At 33.6% G+C, this 26,153-nt stretch overlaps 1 protein-coding gene across 2 annotated transcripts; it reads left to right on the forward strand.

Moving 5' to 3' along the window:
• The first annotated feature begins 71 nt into the window (after positions 1 to 71).
• Positions 72 to 25,385, forward strand: LOC115210257 (probable glutamate--tRNA ligase, mitochondrial). 2 transcript variants are annotated; one of them, XM_029778741.2, is made up of 14 exons: positions 72 to 320; positions 1,754 to 1,826; positions 2,321 to 2,358; positions 5,960 to 6,007; positions 6,757 to 6,927; positions 8,597 to 8,677; positions 10,334 to 10,426; positions 12,680 to 12,774; positions 15,010 to 15,064; positions 16,455 to 16,562; positions 18,902 to 19,059; positions 19,492 to 19,558; positions 21,086 to 21,349; positions 22,850 to 25,385. In XM_029778741.2, exons 1-14 carry the CDS (start codon positions 84 to 86, stop codon positions 22,949 to 22,951), a joined length of 1,590 nt encoding a protein of 529 aa, XP_029634601.1. In that variant the 5' UTR covers positions 72 to 83; the 3' UTR covers positions 22,952 to 25,385. The 2 variants fall into 2 exon arrangements, with proteins under 2 accessions (XP_029634601.1, XP_036357919.1); XM_036502026.1 differs by lacking the exon at positions 72 to 320 and adding an exon at positions 767 to 788.
• Positions 25,386 to 26,153: the final 768 nt, after the last annotated feature.

Below are 26,153 nucleotides of genomic sequence, written 5' to 3' on the forward strand. Positions count from 1 at the left end.
TTTATTAAAGTTTAGAAAGATATGTAATTAAAATACATCGTCTGCTGTACTGCTACATAATGTAAGTGAGAATATATTTCGTTATGGCGGTGCTTACAAGTTTATTTCACCGTTTCCAGTTGTGGAATGTTTATCAGTTTGGGAAAGAATGTCATTTAAGCAAAATCGTGCGTTGGTCACATACAAATGTCAGAGTACGTTTTGCTCCAAGTCCAACAGGATTTTTACACCTCGGAGGTCTACGCTCAGCTCTTTATAATTATATTTTTGCTAAATCCAAAGGAGGAACTTTTATACTTCGAATAGAAGACACTGACCAGGTTGAAATTTATTTTTTATTTACATAATGGAAAATTTTCAGTTTCATATATATTCATTCTGAATGAGTCGGGCATTCGCCACCTTCACATGTCTCGAGATATTTTGACATTTTCCAGCCTGCTATATTTCTCTCTAGTTTCTACTCTTAAAAAAAGTACTTGGGTCTATTCATTCGACCAAAAGTTCATCAAAGCGGTACCCCAGCATTGTTGCAGTCTAATGACCAAAACAGATAAAAAAAAATTATAAAGATCACATGTTCATTTTTTCCCATCCTAAATGTATCGGTTTAGACATCCTTATCTTTTTATTCATCTATCATACCGACTTAGTTTAGTTTTTCTGATGTATCCAGCGACGAAGCTGATGTGTATTAGTAATTTTCCTCTGGCTTCTGTTGGGGGAGAACGAAAATCTATATAGTCTAGCATGAAATGCTTTATTTAATGTGATGTGTAGTACTCTGGGTATGTTTCTTTTTGTCTAGTCACTGTATGCCTTGTCATCTTGAAGTTTTCTTTTTCATATGTCTAGGACTATATTCTATAGTATGTCCTCTTTCTAAGATGGTAGGATGTGATTTGAGGGAGGTTTAGTGCTTGTTTATAGCTGCACCAGCACAGGTTCTCTCGGTAGTTTCTGAATCTCACTGCAACTGAAGAGCTCTTTTCGTTGAACATATTTCTTCAGCATAATCAAGATAGAAAATGCGTCGTCTCCAACAAGACTCAGTACTGCACCCATATCTTGGACATTGCTGCTTCTATGTAGGCAGATATTTTATATTGCATAAAAAGGAAAAAAACCCAGTCATCTAACATTTGTGTAAATCACTTGCCAATATAATCTTACCTTTGGCCCACAGATGTATTATCCCTTTTCTCTATTTCTACTATCAGTTCTACAGTGGCTCTGCTCTTTGGGGTAGGCTGGTCTCCTGCCACTTTCACACAAGTAATCTTTACTCACCTCTTCCTTTTGTCATCCACCCCTTGACCCTGCATTAGACACTATGTTCAGGTCTTCTGGAATTTCATTTCACCTTATATTTCCCCTCCAGCCATTGACTTAGATCTGTTCAAGAACATTAATCAAAGTAACCTCAGTTGGTTGCAAGAACTACTGGAAGGATGAAGACAAATTGTCAGTCCTACTGTCTGATTAGGTGTCTTCTGCAAGATATATTACAAAGCAGTGGCCACTTACTAGAAGAGAGAGTACTGTTGCTACTTACAACAATGAACTTGTCTGTCAAAAATTGATTTGGCCAGGATTGTCTCACTTAGCCTGTATTACTTAAAATCAGTCAATCTATGATGGCGCTGTGAAATGAATGAAGGCCTGTAAAAATAAATGTTTATTATATTGTTAATTTAATTTACCCTTATTTGAGTGAAATCATCAATAATTTGTATTTGTATTGATTCTACAGACTCGATTGGTACCTGGAGCATTGGAAAAACTACAGGACAGTTTAGAATGGGCAGGAATAATGCAAGATGAAGGTGAGCTATCATTAATTAAAAATGTGTAAATATTTACAGTTTGAATGAATATATTTTAAATTTCAGCTCAATAGCTGCTCACACTTTTCAAGAAAGCCCATATGAATACTCTGTTGCTATGCACAGGAGGACCATTTGACTGGTATTCAGTCAGTAATGGACATACTTGTATCTCCACCACTCATCTACCTCTGTCCCTTGCCATCCTTGTTACATCCAGCCTTGCACTAACCACTATTCCCAGCCCATTTTTCTTCAGAACATTGATTCTCTGGAATCTTCACCTTACCCATGTCTTTCCTGTAGATGTTGACCTACAACAGTTTAGACTCAGCAACTAAATAAATAGTAATGGTTTAACAGAAATGCTTTATGGGACATCACAAAACTGATGGTAAACAATTTACCTTTTTTCCATATACAAAATGGTGACTGAAATTTTAAATTGATCAGCTTTTATAAACTTATTAATATTTAAACTTTATGAATTTCAGGGCCAAGAGCTGGAGGAAAGTATGGCCCTTATATTCAGGTAATGTTTTTTTTCTTAAACTTAACTTGCTACTTAATATTTTTTTTATTTATAGTACATATTATTCTAAGGCTTAGCTTCTTTTCAGTTTTATTATTTAGCCATTTTAATTTACCTATACAGCTACTGCATACAACCTTGACCGTTTCTCATCTCAAGTTCCTAGGTTTTACCTAGCCATCACCATTTCTGCTTCTATTAAATCCTTGATCATTGATTAAAGCAACCCACTTCACATCACCCTAGTACACAACACATCCTGCTCCCTGAATCCTCTGGTCCTTCTAGCCAGCAAAGATACTGTGGTTCCACAATTCTATGCTGACTATTCTCAGTAGCTAATGTACTTCACCTCTGATCAATCTGAGTTAACTAAGCAATTGATTAATACCATTCACCTGCAAATGTTACTCTACGGACATCACACAGTGAAGCAAAGAATGACTTTATGCATCATATACCCTGCAAGTTCTCATATATTCTAAACTGCAGCTATGTCCTATCACAAAGCAGTCTCTAACTACCACATCTCAGTTAAGACAGTGCTGCTAATAAAGACATATGCTGCTTGATACACTACACAGTACTCACACCTTAAAAAAAATCATCCCAAACTTTTTTCTTCTCTATTATATCTACCTCCTGATTAAGTTGCCTGTTGCCAAATAATAAAAGCTTACCTGGTTGCTCCAACTCGAACCAATGAGCAGTCTCAGTAGATTCACTTTGATTACTCTCAAACTCTACTGTAGTACTCACTGTCGTTACCCAAGTTTTCAGCCTTTCTCGTTATGAAGTAACGAATGATGAGTAACCTCTCTGATTATGTCTATCACCGTTCTTTTATCCTCATATTTCAAAGATGATGGAAACTTTTGTAGACAGCCACAGCAACATTTGTTGATGTGTGAGTAGATATAAATTCTAAATACTCTTTTGACTGCGGCCATGCTGGAGCACCGCCTTTAGTTAAGCTAATCGACCCCGGAACTTATTCTTTGTAAGCCCAGTACTTATTCTATCGGTTTCTTTTGCTGAACCGCTAAGTGACGGGGACGTAAACACACCAGCATCGGTTGTCAAGCAATGCTAGGGGGACAAACACAGACATACATATACATATATATGACAGGCTTCTTTCAGTTTCCGTCTACCAAATCTACTCACAAGGCATTGGTCGGCCCGGGGCTATAGCAGAAGACACTTGCCCAAGATGCCACGCAGAACCCGGAACCATGTGGTTGGTTAGCAAGCTACTTACCACACAGCCACTCCTGCACCTGGCGAGCTGGCAGACACGTTAGCGCGCCGGGCGGAATGCTTAGCGGTATTTCGTCTGTCGTTACGTTCTGCGTTCAAATTCCGTCGAGGTCGACTTTGCCTTTCATCCTTTCGGGGTCGATAAATAAAAGTACCAGTTTCGCACTGGGGTCGATGTAATCGATTTAATCCCTTTGTCTGTCCTTGTTTGTCCCCTCTATGTTTAGCCCCTTGTGGGCAATAAAGAAATATATATTGTACATATTTTTATAATGTACATACTTGTATCACTAGTATGTTTTTAAATAGGTTTTCTTTTATTCTATCCAAGATTTTCTCACTCTTTAACACGGAAGTTTTATTCTTTAATGTAAATTTGAAGTTTACTAATTAGATATTAAATTATCTAATTAAACCCAATATCTTAATATATACCTTAATACCAATAAGATTAAGGGAAACAACTTTTCTAAATATTTAGAAAAAATTATGTCCCTTACTATCTATTCCTTCGCTTCATCGTCATTATTTATCAACGAAAACATGCACGATGACGTGCGCATCACACGTCCAGTTCCATGGTCTGTGTTCCAGGTTCATAATTATTTTTATCTCGAGTACTAGTTGTGAGATCTACATCACTTGATGATTTATTCGGGATATTTACTGAGTGAGGTAGCGTACACACGTGCCTCTAACCTCGTCAATAAAAGACAAGGTCGAAATGACAATCTGTTAGCGTAGCTAGGATTTCGACTGTGGGGTTCTCAATTATCGAAATAATCCCCCATTGACCCCCTTATTTTCGAAAAATACCAGCTGTCAGGTGTGTGTATATATATATATATATATATATATATATATATATATATATAATATTATTAGTGAATTGAAGAAATGGAGTTGAACGAAGATTGAACAGAAATCGTTTTATTGCATTCTACACGTGTTTCGAAAGGCACGTGTAGAATGCAATAAAACGATTTCTGTTCAATCTTCGTTCAACTCCATTTCTTCAATTCACTAATAATATTAAAATTCAATTATCCGCACCAACGCACGGTTGCAACACCATATGGTTGTACCTCCAACCGTGCTGTCTTCTGCTGTGATTTTTGCTACCAAGGTATCGGTTAAACTTTTGATTAATCTGCAACAAGATTATTCATCTTTCTATTTCACAAAATATATATATATATATATATATATATATAAACTGCCGGCATCAGTTGTTAGTTGTCGGAGCACTGCATCCTTCATAACTTCCATGCTTTCTGAGATTCGCCAACACTACACCTGATTTTCTCCCCTCCATACACACACAAGCATGTATCTGATTATACATTATTCGCTTTCCAGACATTTGTACATTACTGCATATACTTTATACGCACTGTCTGACAAGTTGTGGTGCACCTGAGCACTGTATAAAATAATTTCATTATTATTATATATATAGAGAGAGATCTTTATTTCTTGGTCTGGACGTTGTCCATGCAACATCGATATTCCTCCCTCTGTGAAATCTTGTATCCCTGACGTATTGCTTCATTTCTACATGCGCCAGCTTAATTTAATCTGTCCTTAGGGTTGGTGGGTGGATTGTTATTCCATTCGTTTACAGCTGTTTCATAATCTTGTTAGCTATATAATAAAAGTTACATCGATATTAACACGCATAAAATATACATATACAAACCTGGGTGGTGCTGATATGGGAACTAACTGACTAATCCTCAAAAAGATACATGGTGGCTGAAAACATCAACCCTAGGTCATTCCACTGAAATTCAAGATGAGTTTTATGGGGAAAATGTATCATTAAAAAGTTATTATATTGCTATGGTAATCCCAAAGCTTATAGTTTTAATGTTCATCATTATCATCATTGTAAGTTCACTTTTCCTTGCTATAAGTGGTTGGAACGGTTGTCACAGTTTGAGTTAGTTCTTATTCAGAGTTACTTTTGGATCAAGGATGATGTCTCATTCATATATTCCATTTTTGGTATGATTTCTACTGCTGGACGTTTTTTTGCCAGCCATTTTACACAGTTTACTCATGGCACCAGCATTTGCTTTGTTCCAGCAAAGTGTCCTCTCTTGCTTATGTGCCTATGTGCCTTTCTTTTTTATATATGTGTTATTGAATCACATAGATGTTGATTGAGTAGAAATATACTTAGCTGAAAATAGAAAGCAGGAGTTGTGGCAAACAAGGAATCCTTTTACTTCAACAATACATCTATCCTTATTTTCAAAGTTGCTCCACTAATGATAATGATAAACAAAAATCAATGGTTGTTTTTAAAAATTTTAGATTTTGTTTATTATATTTACAGTCTGAAAGATGTCATATTTACCAGGAAAAGATACAAATTCTCTTGGAGGTAAAATTTTTATTTATAATTCAATGATTCAATTCTGTTTTCAAAACGTGCAAAAAAAAGTGTATAAGCTGTGTGATAAAAATCTGAAGATAAAATATTGCTTTTAAATGAAAATCCTCTATATGTTTAAATAAATCATAAAGAAACAAAATTTGATTTAGTTTTGTGATGTTGTTCAATGTAGGCACTATATGGTTAAGAAGTTTACTTCACAACTATGAATTCTAGCTTTGATTCCACTGTGTGGCATCTTGGGTAAGTATATTTTCTGTAGCCATGGATGGATTATATCTGTAATTCAAAGGTATAACCTTGTTGCATACCATCACACTGACTGTGTTTGAGAATTACAATAAGAATACATGTATCTGTGGAGTGTTTAACACATTAATTCAATGAACACTTATGTCAGTTGATTGAACCACTGAATGCTCATCCCTCATCATTGAGAGCTGGAGATCCATCTTGTTGTTCAGTAGCTCCAATAAGTTCTGTGGGAACAACTTATGGCCTAGAAGTTTCATATCAAATGCTTTAGAGCAGCTTATAGATTTAAACTTCAGTCTGGTCTTGATTCATGATCTGAACTTTGTCACACAGTGATTGGTTGTGTTGGGTATAGCCTGACTACCAGAGAATTTATACCAGGTAGATATATATACAATTTGCATGTTGTGTACACATACACATTATGTATGTGTATGTATAAAATTACTCAGTTTAAAAAGGAAAAACATGTATTTTTATAGAATGGAAGTGCTTACCGATGCTTTTGTTCAAATAAGCGAATAGAACTGATAAGAAGAGCAGCCCTGAGCAGAGGAGAAACTCCAAAGTATGATAACAAATGCCAACACTTAACACAGAAAGAAATTGATGCTAAAATGAAAGATAATATTCCATATGTCATACGTTTCAAAGTGAGTAAAAGTTATTACATACAGATATTTAAAAAATGTACCTTGAAAATTTCTTATGTAATTCTGTTAATTTAAAAAATTATTTTTATATATCTATGTACAGTTACATCATGTTTATTTGTTGGATATGTTAATCTGTAATTACCATATTTGATGGTATATAGCATAAGAGATGCACCCCATTTTCAGCAGTGCCTATTTAGAAAAGAAAGTTTTTAGTGCATTAACTTTTAGCATTTAAACCTACCATATCTAACCCAAATAAAAGCTGGCCTTTCACATCCACCCTACAATATCATTCTAAGATCATCAAAATCTTGAAGCTATGAGCTAAGGCATGATTAATTCAAATCAATATGAATAAAAAAGCATCATATTTGACAAAGTAATCTGAATGCTAAAGGGTTAAAACATGCAATATAGGTTCAATTTCACATATAGGATTTGGGGTAATTTTTTTTTTTTGGTTTTTATTTGAGATATTATTTTTGTAAAAATGTGCATCTTATATGCCTTATGGTTCTTCTTTGCTTATTTAATTCTACTGATATTTGGTGGTTGTATGGAACTTTCTGGGTGTCTTCCATCAGAACATCATTTATCATTATAAATTAAATAAAGCTTAAATGATGACCTTAAACTGTTTAATTTAAAGTTATTATATTTTTATCAATCAGTTCAGCTTTTATAATTTTTCATAGAATTTAATGAGAAGCACTATTAAGTCATAGAATGATGGGACAAGATTATTCAATTTTGTTTTATTTTTCCAAATAAAAAATCCATTAAAAAAAAATCTATTGTAAACAATCATCCTCATTATCCAACATGTGCCCACTTTTCATGCTAGCATGGGTTGGATGAATAGTTATGATCCAAGTTAGTTCTTCTTTAGAATTATTGTTTCCCTAAATTGATCAGAAGGTCACATCATGCTTGCGTTGATTTACTTTTGGCTGGTTTTCTACCAATGAATATCCTTATCACCAACCATTTTACAGAGTGTATTTTATTATGGGACCAACACTAGTGAGGTTGCTTTGTACTGTCTAAACCTGAAAGACCTCACTGCTGTATGTAGTGCACATTCACTTCAGCCCAATGTGAGGGCCTGGGAAAATTGTGGTGGGGCATGGTGCCATAGTTTCCAGGCACAATGTTTTCATTAAAATGATTCACTTTTCTTTTTCTTCATCAATGTCCTTTATTTTGTACTCATTACTTAATAGAAAAGTTACCAGTAGATTCTTTTGTATTAAATAAATATAAAATATTAAAAATGTTATTTTTTTCCCAACTGCCAGTGGGGCATACATTTTTCTGGAAAGTTATAGTGGGGGGGCCAGGAGAAAATAGGTTGGAAAACATCGCTCTAGGCATATACTGAGAAGTTGATTGGCAGAGAGATTGATGACAGAAGAGACAGGATGGGTGGGTGCAGGGGGAAAGAGTATGATAAAAGAAACAGATTGATGTATGTGAGAGAGTGGTGGAAGGAGAGAAAGATTACTAACTTTAAATAGCATCATACTGCAATGAACAGAAGGATATGGCTGAATGTTAATTGCAAAGTAGTGTGGGGGCTTAACTAGTTGACTATCTAATTTTGTGTATCTCTTCTGTTGTGAGAATTTTGTGTTCCTCATGTTTATATTTTCATTTTATACAGTTAAAACTCAATGAAACACCGTGGGAAGATGTTGTACATGGAACAATTGTTAATGATATTGCTTTGGTGGAAGGTGATCCAGTATGTTTATTTTGGTAATTTCTGTAATCTTTGTCTCATGCCAGTTTTATTGATTTGTATTAATATTAAAGACCAAATTTGGGTGGATATGTCAAAGAAACATTCCACTCCCTTTAAAAAAGAAATTTCTATTATAACAAAGGTTATAATTTTGTCCAGTAAATCAATTTCAGTCTGACCCCTCACCCCAATCCTCTGGATTTTTTTGTTTTGAAAAAATATTTTTTCTGTCACATTTAATAATGCAATGATTACAATTCAAAAAGAAGTTTTTTAAAACTAATTTTTAAAAAATTTTCCCCTACCTCTTCCTGGATATCTTCAGAATATCCAAATCTGCTCAACATCAACATTCCAGACGTTTTGAAACTTGTCCATTCATTTGTGCCTATATGGATGACTTCTGAAAGATAAGCAGCACATGACATGAGGGAGGCCTCAACGTTGTTGCACATCATGCTAGAAATAACAGCCAAACCTCCCTTAAACCACACACCTCTTATGTCTATGAAATGAAAGGAAACATTAGACAATTTGAAAATTTAGGAGTTAGGATTTAGTGTTAATGTTTACGGGTAGGGTATAGGATTAGGGTTTACTTGTAATTCCTGTATTTTTCAATAGGAATTCTCAAAGAATTTTTGAAAAAGAAGTCAAAAACAAATTCTGGGAGGTTAAATCAAAATTTTAGAATATTGTACTTTTTGAAGTTGGAGGCCAAAATCTGAATATAGGAAGCCGAAAGAATTATTCTTTTAGAAAAAAGGAAAGAAAAAAGAGAAGGTAGGTGTGTAATATTTGAAAGAGATTTTGCTGTAATTTGCACCATGTTAAGTAACCACATTAATACCTCCTAAATGTTGTATGCTGTTTCAGTAGGCATCCATGCATGTGCAATAGAATAGGTGCATTTAAAAACATCTGGATGGATGTGGGTATTCCAAAAGCTAGGCGAGTGGGATGGGGCATAATTTTTAAAAATTGACATGGGGAAAATTTTTTATTGTCAAAATCATAATATCCATATTTTTTATGTAGAGTTAAAAATAAAATTGTATCATGTTAAAAAGAAAAATTTGGGATGGTAAATTGGAATTTTGAAAACCGGTTTTTGGCAAAACCAGAATCTGCATTGTCAAAAGCACAGAAATCTATGGGAATTTAACAAAAAAAAGTAAAGGCTGGAGTGTCTGTTTGACATGTCAACCCAAATTTGAAAGCTAGATGGAAAACAAAACAATTTGTAGTCACACAATAAAAGAGATAATTTATGGACTCGATAATCATACTACTTATGATATGTTTAATTTGTCACATTCATAAAAACATTGAAGTAAAATAACTCTTTACTATAAATTACTTTAACCAAATCTAATTTGAACTAGAAATTCAATTAAAACGTGTTCATTTTCTTCAACTGTTTCATCTTATTCTTACTTAACTACTATGTAAAACAGAAAAAGAAATCAAGTTTGCTTTTCCCAGTATTTTCTACTAATTTTTACAATAAGTAGCTGCTTAATTTCTTAATATATTTCCTCTTATGAAATTAAAACCTGTTTTAATGGTTCATCTTCACATTATTATATATTAAACTATGAAGAAATATATATTGTAAAATTTTACTTTCATCAAATCTCTTCGTTGTTTTGCTAGATTCTTATAAAATCTGATCAGTTTCCAACTTATCATTTTGCCAACGTTGTGGATGACCATACTATGGCAGTTAGCCATGTTTTAAGAGGTGTGGTGAGTATTGATCTATTGTAATTGAAAACCAATTATTCCTTTTCTGAAACTTTTTGAAATCAACATTAATTTTTTTTTAATTAAAGCAATATATACGGCCTAGTAGTTAGGGTGTTTTACTCATGATTGTGAGATCATGGTTTTGATTCCTGGATTGGGTGGTGCAATGTGTTCATCTCACATTGCTCTGAGATCATTTTGACATCTGATGTGTGGTACACCATGCTCCTGTACAGGCAATGTCAATTTGATGGAAGGAGTGAGCTATTGTATAGCACAAACATTTGATTGTTATAAACAAACTGCCTGTACAGGTTGTTCAGCAAGAAATTGCTGAACACTCTCTTGTCTGTGTTAGGAAAGTCCTTGATATTGATATATATATATATATATATATATACACACACACACATAGCTTTGGACCTTCAAGGATTTTTTTCTAAAAATACCGTATTTCATATTTATGATGTAATATATTTATATTAACATTTTCAGTAATTTTACTTCCTTTATCTCTTGTTTGTCACACAGTTTTGATTGATATCAATTTCCTCTGGTATACACTGAACTGCAAAAGAAATGCGATTTTTGTCAAATGTCATTTTTATATGGTAAATTCTGAAAATTTATTTCTGGGATGTAAGTGGAAATATTCTATGACATGCTGGTTTATGTCTGAGACCCAAACTGCAGGTAACCTTTCAACTTTCCCTGAAACGAAACATCAAAATGCAGCTGCATTGAAAGCCATGGGTGGCAGTTACAAACAGTTGTCATGAAAACTGAAATGTACATGCACCTCATGGATGTTATGAATATAAAAATCCAAACTTGAACTATGTTCCTGGCATTCATAATTTGGATGCTTCAGGTATGACCCAATTGTCAGCAGTGCAGAGAGAACAAGCTATCAGCCAATTGCAAGTAGGGAAGTGTGCCCTGGTTGTTGCGAAAAGCTTACAATGTTCATGTCAGCACCCTCTATCGGCTGCAACAGCGATACAACAACATCAACAGCACTGCAGAAGGTGCCCCTGGGTGACCATGTCCAGGCGGGACTGCTTCATCCACCTGCAACACCTCTGTGATCGCTTCAGACCGGCCAGCATGACAGCTTGTGAAACTGTTGACACTGGACAGCAACCCATCAGTGATGTTACAGTACAATGTTGACTAGCTGCTAACAACCTGCATTGCCATCATCCTGCTCGAGGGCCTGTCCTCACTGCCTGCCACCATCAAGTACAACTACAGTGGGCTACACAGCGCCGACATTGGCAGCATCATCAATGGATGTCAATAGACGAGAGCTGGTACTGCGTTTCCACCTCAGATGGCAGTGAGGGTGTGGCATAGGAGGAGTGAATGCTACAAAGATGTATGTGTCATGGAGAGAGAGATGCATGGGGCCAAAGCATCGTGGTGCTATAGGCCTGAATCAGAGAATTGGGACCCATGTGTTCTAAAATGTTGGTGCAGGCAAAGGGAATGGCATCACAGTGCAGTGCTACATTGACCAAATCCTAAAACCTCACATTGTGCCCTTCTTCACATGTCACCATAGCCATGTGTTCCAGCAGGACAGTGCTCCCTCCCACACAACAAGGGTCACCATGAACTTTCTGTGTTAGCACAACATCAGAACCATGCTGTGCCCGACTCTTAGCCTGGATCTGAACCCAATTGAACACCTGTGGGATGAAATCCAGAAACAGCTGAACCAGGTGGTTCTAAGGCTGACAGCTGCTGTGGAACTGGAGGCAGCTTTCCTCAGGGTGTGTGCACAGGTGCCAATGACTTTTGTGAACCACATGTACTGATAGTGTATGGCCGTTTTGGACACCTGGGGTGGGCATCCATGGTATTGAATGTATCACGCACTACAATCTTGATGTGCTGGATCTGCCCACTGCCGGAACACACGACGACCCATAGACTGTGGTCAAAGTGCATCCAAGAAATTGACTTTGTCAAAATTTATCTCTGACATAATGAAATTAAAACATATTTCACAGTCACACACACATTTCTTTTGTGGTTCAGTGTATATATCCATTATACATTATCTCTGTTATTTTCTTATACAATTTTTTAAATTTGATAATCTAGTTGATTTTAACATTTCAATCATGGTAGATAAATGTTTAAAGCACATGCACACACACACTTTTTAAGTCTAAGGAAAAAGGAAAACCTTAATTTGTTTAGTATCACTTTTATCATCATTAAGCATTTATTTTATATCTATTTTAGGAATGGCAAAGTTCTACACCAAAACACATACAAATTTATGAGGCTTTTGGTTGGAAACCTCCTGTATTTGCTCATATGCCACTTCTTGTAAACAAGTAAGAAATTATTCATAACTTTTAACTATGGTTTACTTTATATCCCTTCATTCTTAGAGACAAACCTCTTTTTACCAACAAAGATAATAAATAGCTCCCCAAAGTTTTCCAGCCCAACCCACTTCCACTATTGATTAAGGTCACCTAGGTTGTTAGCTATTTACTACTTTTAGTGAGTATTTGGGGTATTTGAAAGAATTATGGGGGTAATTTTACTGTTAACTATTCCTGTATTTCTTCTTTTCTGTCAGAATTATGGGGGTAATTTTACTGTTAACTATTCTTGTAATTCTTCTTTTCTGTCAGTTTGCCTGATATCTCATTGCACCTACTTGATAGGTTATGTCACCTATTCATGGGCTGTGAATTTGTATCCCATCAAAACTGATTCACTTAGCAGGATGTTGGACATTACCAAGTTGTAAATTTTTGTAGAAACACTACCATTAGAAGTATTACTATGAGTTGACAAATGGCTACAGAACAACTTAACATATTGAGTACTACTTCACAAATGTATCATTATCTTCATCAGTACCACCACTATTTTATTTCTTTTTACCCATACTGACATGGATTTAGGTTGGATGGGTCTCATGGAGCTTTGCTACTTTTTAAAGTCTTTAAGCATATGGCACACAGTAACAGTAATAACCAGCAATATTCCGGGATTTTGCACACTTCTTTTTATACTTAATGTCCTTTCCCATCACCAATTATTTTTAAATTGAGGATTGAATGAATTTTTTGTGTCAACAGCACTAGAATCTATGGCAGGATTGTAAAAATTTGTAAAAATAAAGTCCTGAAGGGTTTTAGCATGTGCTTACGTCATAACTCTGCCCAAAACTTTTATCCGGGTGTTGATTCTATGGAACAAATCATATGTGATTGTTTAAAAAAGGCTAGAAGGACAATGCTAAGACAAATTTGAAACAATGGACAACAGACAAAATATAATGGATTGGTAAATAAGCATTCTTAAAGTGAAACAACACATTGGTAGGTAAACAAATGTATCAACAAATAGAAGAGATGGCAAGGAACATCATCTTTCAAATAACTGAGAATAGGTAAAGGTAAGCTTGTCAAAGTTTAATGCAGTTTAAATATGGAGATTAAGATTATTTGGTATTGGTTATTCATCGCATAGTGTTCCTAGTCAATTTAATAAATGTTGCAGGTGGACAGCCATAATAAATAGACAAAATCCTTTAACTCCTATAAAAAGATTTAAAAGGTATGGAAGGACCTACCTAAAAAAAACCATGTCCATTTACGCAGGGGCTCTGGGCAAAATGTTATAGTGCGTGACCATCCTTGGGACATAGTGTGTATAGTTTAGTGAAAATTGGTTGACATTTGCGGTAATGTATGCATTCAGTGTTCCTAGTCAATTTAATCACTGTTGCTGGCATACAGAAGAAATAAATACACAAAATCCTTTCACTTTTATAAAAAGATTAAAAAAAGTATGGAAGACTCTACACACAAAAAACTATGTCTATTTATGTGGAAGCTCTAGATAAAATGTTATAGTGCATGATCATCCTCGGGACATAAGTAATGTGTGTAAAGTTTGGTGAAAATTGGTTGAGAATTGTGGAAATGTATGTGTTAGTCATTATACACATTCATGCTGCAATTTATACATACTAGATTACTGCCCTATTGGATGAGTTACCTGTGTGTAAGACGCACCTGTTCTAAATCACAGCATGGAACTTATATAAAAATATGAAGAAAATCTTGATAAAGAAAGATAAAACTTTAACACAGTCATGCTTTTAATACATGTCTAAAAGAACACTGTTCATCAGACATGCATATGTATGTGTGTACAGAGAATGAGAAAGATAAAAAGAAATATAGACAGATAAACAATCACACAGAAGTGATCACCTTTAGGAGACATTGTTAGTTTTGACTTAATTTGTTAGGGAGCATGAATAGAAAGAAGGGGTTTGTTTTTTGACTATATATTTATACATCCTGATACTGCAACTGGATGCCTTTTCTATCATGGACTGGGGGCATTGAATTTATATGGCATTTCTATAAGTAATTAACACAAGAAAATAGAACAGTTTAGAAATTCAATGACTCGTCAATGATTAGAATAAATAATTCATCCACAGGAATGAGTTAGTGTTGACATATTTTTTGTTGAACAATCCTTTGGTTATGCATCAGTGAAATCTTTCAATATTGATTTATCTGTTTATTATATTGTAGAGATGGAACCAAATTATCAAAAAGACAAGGAGACATTCATGTAGAACACTTTAAAGTAAGTTTGTTTCTTGTTTTGTTTCTAAAAGAACCAAACAAACATTTTTTGTACATTATTCTATTTATTTCAATTTACTCAGTTGGAGAGCAACAGATAATCACTAAAATTCAGGGAGACATGTAGTGGTGCCATCTCAATACTGACAGTTAAATATTTTAGAGTTTTAAATAAGATATTCATCTATAATAATAATAATAATAATAATGAACTTATTGTATACAATGCTCAGGTACACTATAGTTCACCAGGGAAAGCAGCCAAAAATACATGAACAATATGTAGAATAATGAACAGTGAATGAGTCATTAAAAGGGGTTGGAGACATCAAGTATGTTGTTGGCGAATTTCAGGAACTATGTAAGTTTTGAAGAAGTAGTGTCCTGACAGCTAACAATTTATGTAGGTAGTTTATTCAACAGATTGTGAAAAAATGTCTCTGAAAGTCCCATGACTTTCAGAGACATGTGTTTGATTTTGTAAGCATGCTCATGAGTGTTAGGCATGGATTTCAAAAAGGTACCTAAAGTTGTTGTTGGAATGATGGTGGATAATCTTGTAGGTGTCTATCAAGTTAGTTGCCAGATGTTGGTGATCATTCATAATGAAATAGTCCATATTTGGAAAAGCCTTTCAACCTGCTGAGGAAAATAGATTTGAAAACAAAAAAAAAACAAAAAAGATTGTTCAATGTATTTAATTGTTAGTAAAAACATTAAATGATAGTTTTTTTCCCTTTCTATGTATTTTCTTCATCATTATTGTTGCTGTCATCATCAGTATTGATATTTATTTTCCTTAACTTTATGATTCTGTCTTTTATTTTGAAGCTGAATTGATATATTGTTTCAGCTTTTGTATATTTTCATCTCAAAGTTTGTGGGAAGATAGACTTTATTATATCTAGTTGGAGAATAATTATTTCTTAGAGAGACAAGTGTTTAAGTGCTGTATTTACCCTCAGGAGGATGACAGTGAAAGTTGTCCTTGGTACAGAGACAGAACTAAATACTACAAGGGACTCTGTTGTTTCTTGTTATTCTACCATCTTGCAACTGGTATCTAATAGTGATCACCTGCTTAATGCTATGTTCTGTTCATATATAGTGTTAGTCAACTAATCTAGCATAACCAGGGTGCTGAATAATATATACTCTCAAGTATTCAATCAACTTTCTTTTTGTATGGGTCAACTTAAATAAATTTAATTAAGACTACTCAATAACATCAAAAACTGGTACTCATGTTCAACATAATAACATCAGAATTTGTTAATTCCTGTAAAAGATCGTGTGAAGAATAGAGTATTCCAGTCATGGACGAATTTCTTAATTTAAAAAAAAATATTTTGAAATTTTCATTTCACTAATTAATGTGATTTTATTTTCAGGATCAAGGATATTACCCAGAGAGTATCCTTAATTTCATATGCCATGTTGGTGGGGGATTTGGAACTGATCAAACTGCAGGAATGTCTTTTGATGATTTAATCAGCAAGGTCACTTCCAGTTTCTATTTATTTTGCTATAACTTTAATCTCTCTCATTTTAATCATCAGCCTCATCATTTTATGTCCACTCTCCCTGCTGGTATGGGTTGAATAGTTTGTCATGTTCCAAGTCAGTTCTTATTTAGAGTTACTTCTCTTATGAGTGAGTAGGAGATCCATTTCTCATTCATACACTTTTCTGGCTTGGTTTCAGTGGCTGGATACTCTTCCTAACATCAGACACCTTAAAGTTTCTACACTGGGTGCATTTTATGGTAGCACTAACATAAGAGAAATTGTCATGTTCTCAACAAGACAAAATGGGTCTGTGAGCCCCATGACTCAGCTTGCTCAGTACTTTACAGAATATCTGGGTGAATTGATAATGGCACTGACACTAATGGGGTTGTCTTATACCCTGTAAGGTTGGTGAGTCAACCTTGACCCAGTGGAACATCCAGAATGTGACAGCTGCAGCGGTACTATGCTGCACAGACTGCAACAATGTGAAATGAAGTGCATTGCTCAAAGACACAATGTGCCACCTTGTCCATGAATTGATCTCCTGATCTTATGATCATGGACCGAATGCTTTAACTATTAGGCCACATCGAATAAGAGTGTTTGTATGTGTGTGTGCATGTGTAAACTGTGTTGTCAATTTCATCTAAATAGAATAGTTACTAATTATAATTGTAATAACCCAAATCTCAGTTTGCACTTGAAAGAAATTGAGAGTGAAACTTTCTTGTGGTGTGGTTATGTCTACTTGTACAAAGTGAAATGGAATTGTAAGCAATTTTATTATCAAAAAAAGAAGTGGCTGAGTTGATGAAATGTTGGACAGTTAGTCTTATCATCAATATGAACATTGGCTTACTCGTCCTAAGTATAAGAAGGTGCTTGCAGAATGGTGCAATTCACTGCTGTATGCTGCAGCACAACAATTAATAAGTGTTTTGATAGCTTATAGTGTCAAGTTCAACTTCAGCTGATGTAGCTTGAAGAGGCTCTCAAGAACTCAATACTCTACATGAAACTGGCGTTTCTTGTAGTGTCTAAAACCCATTGAATTATAGTTGTCATCATTCTACACCTTTTATCAGTAAATTCAAAATATTTAATATACAATCTCTTTCTCAAGACACGTTAGTTTTTTCCAGAATACCTGTTGCTTTCTCTTGTAAATAACATTAAATTTTACTGAAGCAGGTGTGGGTATTCCAAAAGTTCGGAGGAGGGATTCTGTATTTTTAAAAACAAAATCCCACCCTGCCAACCAAATTTTTAATGATAATAATAATATTTTCTACTAAAGGTACAAAGCCTGCAATTTTTGGGGTGGGGACTAGTTGATTACATCAACTCCAGTGTTTCACTGGTACTTAATTTATTGAGCCTGAAAGAGTGAAAGGCAAAGTCGACCTTGGCGGAATTTGAACTCAGAACGTGAAGATGGATGAAATACCATTAAGCATTTTGCCTGACGTACTAACAATTCTGCCAGCTCTCCACCTTTTATAATAATAATAATAATCCTTTCTACTATAGGCACAAAGCCTGAAATTTCAAAGGAGTAGGTAAGTCGATTGCCACTGGTTGTTGTTGGAAAGATGGTGTCAATCTTCTGGGTGCCTATCAGTGCTTTAATGTGTCCATGCCCAGGAAAGCAAGATGTTCAGAGTATGGTAGATGCCTGGGGGTGGATATTCATCTGGTTGCATGTTTCTGTAGTTTCCATGAGATTGATATGTTGAGCAAGATAAGGATTCCAGACTGATGATGCAAACTCTGTGAGGATGTACCCAGTCATATATAGCTTTAACCATTTAGAATTTAAACCAGCCACATCTGCCCAAAATATTCTATCTGTTTTTCACCTATCCTACAATGTCATTGTAAAAGTAAACAATCACATTATTGAAATCCTGAAGCTACAAGATAAATGCATAATTAATTTTTTAAAAATGTAACACAAATAAGCATTACATTTGACTGAGTAATCTGAATGCTTAAGGGTTCAATAAATAGCTGGAGAACATCTGACAAAGGTCTTACTCAGTGATGCTAAGACACCTTCAGCTTTCTTCACATTTATGTACTTAGTTTTACTTTGTAAAGAGCTTTTTATATAAAACATTAACTCCTATTTCAGTCAGTCATATTCATTTGAATGTTACACAAAAGAAAGCAAAACTTTTAGTTAAGCTAAGATTATTTATCTGGATTTCCCAACCGATTTTTGTTAATGTTTATTGTAATGAAACCAATGTCTTATTTAGTATCTAACATTTGATTCAGAATAACTTTTAGGCTCTTGCTGATATTTGATTTTTTATTTACTGTAGTTTTCTTTGGAAAAACTGAAGAAAACTCCAGGTCGACTAGAATTTGATAAAATAAGTAGATTTAACCATGAGACACTAATTCAGAAAATCCAAGGAAATGAGCGCCATGAAATTTTACAGCAAGTTTTGAAACTTGTCAGTGAGAAATATGGAAGCGAGTAAGTTTTTTCTTATAGCAGTATTGATGAAAATCTAAATGCAGTGTTTTATGTATAATGTAATTTTGGTTTTTTATATCAGTTGATTTAAAAAATTCAAAATCTATGTCATTTATGAAACTTTCTAAGAATAACATTGAAACTAAAGTAATGATTTTTCTACAGAGAAAATGGTATAAGTCTTTAAGGACTTACTTGTTACTGTGTGTGTGAGAAACAATTCTCTTCTTGAAATGATTTTGTTAGTTGTTGTTTAGCTTCAGGTCACCCTGATGCTTATCTCAATCAATCTCTATGTCCTTCCATTTTTCTTGAAAGATGGTAGGATGTATTTTGAGAGCGATTTGGTTGCTATTTCCAGCATATTGAATGTTAGTCTCATAATTAATTCTAAGTTTATCATCTTCAATATTTTATGTGTTTATTTTATAGATTTATTGAGAACAATGATGAAAGATCTTTGCAACAGTATCTAGAAGCAGTTGTTGACTGGGCCAAGGTTTGTAATTTTTTTTTTCTATTTCCTCATCTTTTCTGTCAAATATTTTCAACACTTTTTGCAAAACTCATCAATTTTAAAATCCAGTTCACAATAACAATTCTATTAATTACATTGTTCTTATAAGTTAATTTACATATAAACTTCTTGATGATGTTGTTTAGTCCCACATCAGCCCTAATTGAGCAGATCTAGGTTTGAAACTGAGACTTCTTTTCTTTTTTACAGCTAGTATTAATTGAACAGCATTAGGCAATATGTCCTTTAATCTGATGGGGTTGTGGATGCTATTTTTAGCTGGTCAAGTGATACCTTAAAGACTTGATGTGGTCATTTGACCAGAAAGAAATAACTTCCAAATGTCCCTTAAATAATAGTGTACATTCTTATAAGTACATTTTAACATCCTCTGTTATCTACTGTCAATGTCCCACCATCTTTCTCTGCCACTCATCAGAGCCACGACTACATATCCCTGACCTCCATCTCTGTCTCTCCCTACTCTCCCACCCCACACATCATTTTCCTACTTCTTGCTCTGTGTAAAGTTTATTATACTGCTGCTCTCCCCACTTCCTGTACTTCCACTTACCACCTTCTATCCTGAGCTGTTTCTTTTACCTTCTCCCCACCATACTGATATTTACCATTGACCATATCTCCACCCTTTACCTCATTCACCTGTACCCCCACCTCCAGCCATCTGTCACTCTCCTCTCACACTCTTATGTACTTATCCACCTTCCTTTCCTGATCCTTGGTCATGTTCTCTTTTATATTTACCTTCTTGCACTTTGATTGTATGCTCGGATACTTTGTCACCATCTTTATCTGCTTCCAATTATTCCCACCCACTCTTATGTGGAGTGTCTATGTACCTCTTATTTAGTAAGACCCTTGTGCCTATTTCTCATCATACTTTAGCTTCTCAATACCTGGTATAAAGCTACTTTCCTCATCTCTACTACAACCCAACCCAGTTGAAGGGAATTTTTCTATTTTCTTTGTCTTTGTCTTGCATTTTACTTGGCAGCCTCACTAATGCTAGTCTTAGGGGAAAAAAGCATTCAGCAAACTCTGGAAAGTGGTTGGCATTTGGAAGACTTCTAACTTGTTAGATCCTATGCTTGTATGGAAGAGATGTAAAATGGTCTTGATTGATGGTGATATGTGTGTGTGTGTAAATTTACATTATAAAAATCTTGAAAAGCATTGAGGGTGATGGACTGGATTAGTTGGGACTGTAGTAAGTGGGGGGAAGGGTTGTACTTGACAACTATTTGTGAATGAGAGCTTGAGAGATGGTTTGTTGAGTGGGTACAAAGCAGAGGAGTTGGATGTCAAATGGGTGGAGCTTATCTTGGCAAGGGGTAAAAAAAATCAGCAGTATATTGTGCAAAAACTTATTTTAGTTGCATATTGTTCATAAGTATTATGGGTTTGTTTCTTGACATTGAATTACATGCATTATGACATGATGCAAAATTTGGACTTGCAATAAAGATTCATTTTGTTTCTTCTTCTTAGGTGAGAATCAATAGAATTGAGGATTTACTCTTACCAGAATTCAAATTCATTTGGGTTCAACCTTCTTTTGATGATATAAAGAATCTGTCTTCTTTCTCGTGTAATTGCCAACAAGTGTTAGAATCAACAATTGAACTACTAGAGACTGATAATCACTTCAAACCAGAAACCATTTCAAAATTACTTCATAACCATGTAAAAGAATTACAGCTGAAATTTAAAACTTACATGCATCTGCTGCGATATTCTATTAGTGGTAGAAAGGTAAGTGTTCCATTTATAAATAATGTAAATATATTTATATGGAAGATATAATGTACAGAGGGATCATTCGATACTGAAGATGATGTAAAGTTATCTAACTTAGAGAACTTTACATCATTGAAAATGCAGTTCTTGTCATATACTTGACATCTTTAGCTGTTATTTTATCTCAATGTCAAGAAGTGAACACACTATAGAAATAACTACAGTCCATGAATAAAATGATTGATAATACTTTGGAAAAAGTACTGTATATAGAAAGTGTTTTAAATGATTTTAACTATGAAATTGAAGACCTATAAAATTATTCTGCTTTTGTATTATTATGTCAGTAATACTTTAACAAATCTTAATACATTTTACTACATCCTCATTTTCATATCACAAAGTGTATATAACTGGATTTGAACCCAGTTTTAGTAAATGAAGTATAGTAGCTGCCTTACTGTAAGAGCCAATGGAACTATGTCAACCAAACTGCAGCTGTGTGATAAAAAGTTAGACACCTCATGAAATAATTTTTAAGTCAATTTAACAGCTTTGTGTGTTATTAAATTGCTATTTCACAATGTAGCTGGCTTCAGTTTCAACAAAGTGTCCCAGATCAGGCCTCTAACTAGACAAATACAATTCCAAAATATCAATTGTCTAACAATGTTTTGTATATTATAGAATTTATCAATGATTTCCTTCCGTAGCTTCTCTTAGTCAACTGTCCTGTTTTTACATGCAATAGATTATGTCTCCAGTTCTGTTCTAGTTAACAGTATGCTTAAAACATTAATGCTTGGATTATAGCAGAATATACTGTAATAAACTGTTATGTAATTTGTGTAGATGTATTTATTTTCTGACCCACTGAAGTATAGGAGGAAAGGAGACAAAAGACAGGCAAATGATGTCATAGGAGATCAAGACATAACAATTGAATTTGAAAAATTTTCCCTCTTCAGTTCTAGTATCTTTGAGACTTAAGCCGCAAAAATCAATCGACCAAAATTTCAAATACACATACATTCAGACATGTACATAGATATAGTTAAGTGATAGATCTAATAAAGTATTTTGTGAACAATATCATTCACATGAGCCAAGGGCAATAATCTCCGCAAACCTTTTCTACATTACTTGGTATAAGTCATGAATATGATCAACTTTTACTATGTGTGATTCATTGTCCTTTTTTATGGTACAAATTCACCAATGATATAATAGATGGAGAAGTATTCAACTAATTAAAAAAGTTTTTATTGCCTTAATTTCAATTAAAAATTCAGACAATTTATACAAAACTTCCTCCTTTAATTCTCTTCTGATTTAATTATTCTTACAAGACTATATCAAATATTTCAATGCCAGTTTTTTTTTTGTTTTTTTTTTATGGCTGTCATTTTTGAGGGGACAAATTTTCTAGTAGTATTACATATATTTGTATGTGTGTATATATATATATATATATATATATATCCTAATTATTAAAAAGTTAAAATTTTTTTTCAGGAAGGGCCTGGTGTTGTAGAAATGATTTCTCTTCTTGGTCAAAAGCAAACTGTGGAAAGACTAAAATTGTGCTTAGAACATATTAAATTGAGCCAAACATGAACTTTTATGCTGTAAAAATGGATCTTAATTATTCATAATGAATATTCAGCTTAGGCCCAAGGTTTCACCTTGGTGTATGTGCTGATTGTGTACCTGAAAACATTGTCATCTTTGTTGATTACATGCACCTGAAAACAAATCTGATTAACAGAATAACAACAAAACAAGATTTATATTTTTTATATTTCCTATTTTCATAAAAACAAATCTGTACATTATCACCATCTTGTTTGCCATGAAAGTAGTTGCTACTGCCATTTTATATAACGGGTGTTAATAATTGTAGCAGTAGCAGTTGTTATAGTGCTGTGGAGATTTTGCAGGCAGGGGAAATAGGGAATTAGACTTATATTTCAAAGTAGAAGCACAATGATGTAAAACAAAAATTTGTCTAAAATAGATAATGTTGGATTATTCAACATCTTTGATGTTTCCACAATGTTTTGACCAGATTGTTATATATCTGATGATTTTGTCAAATAAATAACATACATACAGAATAAAATAAATCAAGTTTAACCTTGAGGTTATCATAAATTTAGTTGATGGAATTCTAAAGTTTTATTATTTTCCTTTAAATAACTCAGAATTGCACACAAAAAAAGGACATGAATTCTGCCTTTGATTTGAAAGTGGTATAAAAAATTTAAACATAATGTGTAAAAAAATATGCAAGATGATGGGGTTGATAAATGATAATAAATAACATACATTTTGTACTGTTTGTTTTGTCTAATCTTTCATGTCATAAGATCTGCTATAATGTTCCAAGAGTAAACTTTTTTTTGTGGCTTATGGTATTTATTTAAATCCAGTGGATAACACCTTGAGAAACCACAGGAGTCGATAGGACTTACAACATTAATTCTGCTGTAGTATTAAGGAAATGAGGTACATCATCCTTTGGATAGTATGCTTATTATAGGCTTAGATTTCTCAAACGTTTGTCACCCTTAAACCAACTAGGTGTGCTGAAGCAAATAGAATTGTTTCCTAGTGACAATGATTAATGATGAACTCACCTGCAATAGGATACAAAATCATAAACTGCTAAATAAACTATCAAGTTGGTCATAAAATTCTATTTTATTTATTAGAAGAGGAGTGTGTGTGTTAAGTTCATTTGAGAATGTTTTTACCCCTTTCAAAGTGAGGTTGATACGTTTAGAGAGCAATAACTAAATTCAATGCCATAAATTGCAGCTAGCCAAATTGATAGTGCCTTATTACCAGCTGAAGAGTTATTGTGAATCCTGTTGCAAAAGCACTATATTTATCATTTCTTTAGCTTGCAATTCTTAGCTCACTCACTTCTCTGGGCCTAGAAAAGCCAATACAACTGTGTATTCTTCCTTGAACTATTGCTTTTCTTTTTTTTTTTTTTTATTATCAACAATAAAAAAATTTCGAACTATTTACATGAAGATGAGGATGTTGGCAATACTCCAACAACTCAATTGGTTAATACTAAAAGATATGAGGCGGTATTTCATGCAAAGGTAAGAACATTGTATTAGATACATTGCTGTATCCTAGTTAATATATATATATAATCTCACAGGTTGATCTCACAATTTCAATGCATATCCATTACCATTCTTAAAAAGTTATATGAAAAGTTAAGAACCAGTAATTTTTACTGAAAGGCAGAATACCCTTCAGGTCAACTTCAGCCATGACTAAAATGAGCATTTTTTTTTTAAATTCAATTTTTCGAATTTTCATTTCATCCTGATCTGTCTTACAACTATTAAATGTCATTAACTTTTTTTAATCTTTAGTTCTCATTTGTTTTTAGAGTTAGGTAATAAAAAAAAATTATACTGACAGCTTAAAATACTGCCTACACAAAGTAAAACTTATCTAGCAAATAACTTGTCAGTTCTGTCCAGAATGATGTGTGATTCACTGTTAAAATTGTCAATGTTTAAACCCAAATATTAAATATTTTCTTTTTAATTATACCAAAGATATCCAGTTTTATACAAACAAATTAAATGACTATTACCAATTAACTTCAAAAAAAATTTCACTTTAAGAACACAAAATAGTTATAGATGATCATGAATTTATTTTTATTTTTTTTTTACAAAAAGTATTTGATAAGTGGTTGAGTCACATGGCCATTTTGAGAGAAATGGGGGAGAATAAAAGAATTCTTTGTGATCTGTGGAAAATGAGGCATTCTGGATATTTAGCACAAATTGAACATGACAAGCCTGTTAATTGACATGCTGAATAGACGATATATTGAGTTATATATAGTCACAGAACAAATTTCAATTTTTCTTAAGTTTTTGTTTACCTCATAATCAATTTGTACTAAACTTATAATCACTTGCTGTAATTATGAAACACAATCCTGAGCCACAGTGACAAAGAACTAGAAGAAATAGTATTTAAAAAGACATATATGCCAATGACAATATGAGAGAAACAAAAAAACAAACATTCCCCCCCCCATCAAAAAATTACATTCCTGATTACTTTATTTCACAAGCATTTACCTAGGTATGGGGCCGAACATATTTTAAACTAGTTCAACTATATAATATTGTACATTAAGTTTTTACATTTCTACCTAACATTCAAATTTACATGAATCTGAAATTTAATAAAATTTGTCAAGGGAATAATTTTGTGGAATTTAATTACACTTCATTGTGAAGGGATTTTTTATGCTTTAATTCTGATTTTGAAATAGGAGGGGGTGATAAATTTGTGCCAGAAAAGCAGAATAAAATATATATTAGCTATGATTTTGTTGACAAAGCAATATTTTTTTTGCTTTTTGATGAGTGCATTTCAGAAAATGTTTTGACAAATAAATACTGATATGAAAGTTTATCAAACTATACTGAAACTGGTTCTTTCTTTGTCTTTAGATACAATAAAAACTGATTTGAAAAGGCATCACTTTTCTGAACAGATAGTAATATGCATTTCTGTACTAGACTAGAAAATAAAGTACTGCAAATTGGAGAGATGTTCACTTTCAGTGAAGCAAGTTTATAAGATTTATTTCCCTCTGTTAAATGAATTTTCTTAACATTTAAAAGACAGACAGCCAGATACATTTTAAAAATTGAATCCCTGATGATTTAAGTTTATCCAAGAAATCTTAAAAAAATGTATTATGCTTATATTACATGATGGTAAGTAAGATTAAATAAATGTATATTACATTTTGGACCTATCAGTA

This window comes from Octopus sinensis, linkage group LG4 (genome assembly GCF_006345805.1).
Source record: "Octopus sinensis linkage group LG4, ASM634580v1, whole genome shotgun sequence".
Taxonomy (NCBI): domain Eukaryota; kingdom Metazoa; phylum Mollusca; class Cephalopoda; order Octopoda; family Octopodidae; genus Octopus; species Octopus sinensis.

Excerpts from the sequence above, each read along its gene's own strand:
- LOC115210257 (XM_029778741.2), top strand. The coding sequence starts at position 84 with ATGGCGGTGCTTACAAGTTTATTTCACCGTTTCCAGTTGTGGAATGTT. Across the intron at positions 6,928-8,596 it reads CATATGTCATACGTTTCAAA|TTAAAACTCAATGAAACACC; the intron begins GTGAGTAAAAGT and ends CATTTTATACAG. Across the intron at positions 19,559-21,085 it reads CAGTTGTTGACTGGGCCAAG|GTGAGAATCAATAGAATTGA; the intron begins GTTTGTAATTTT and ends TCTTCTTCTTAG.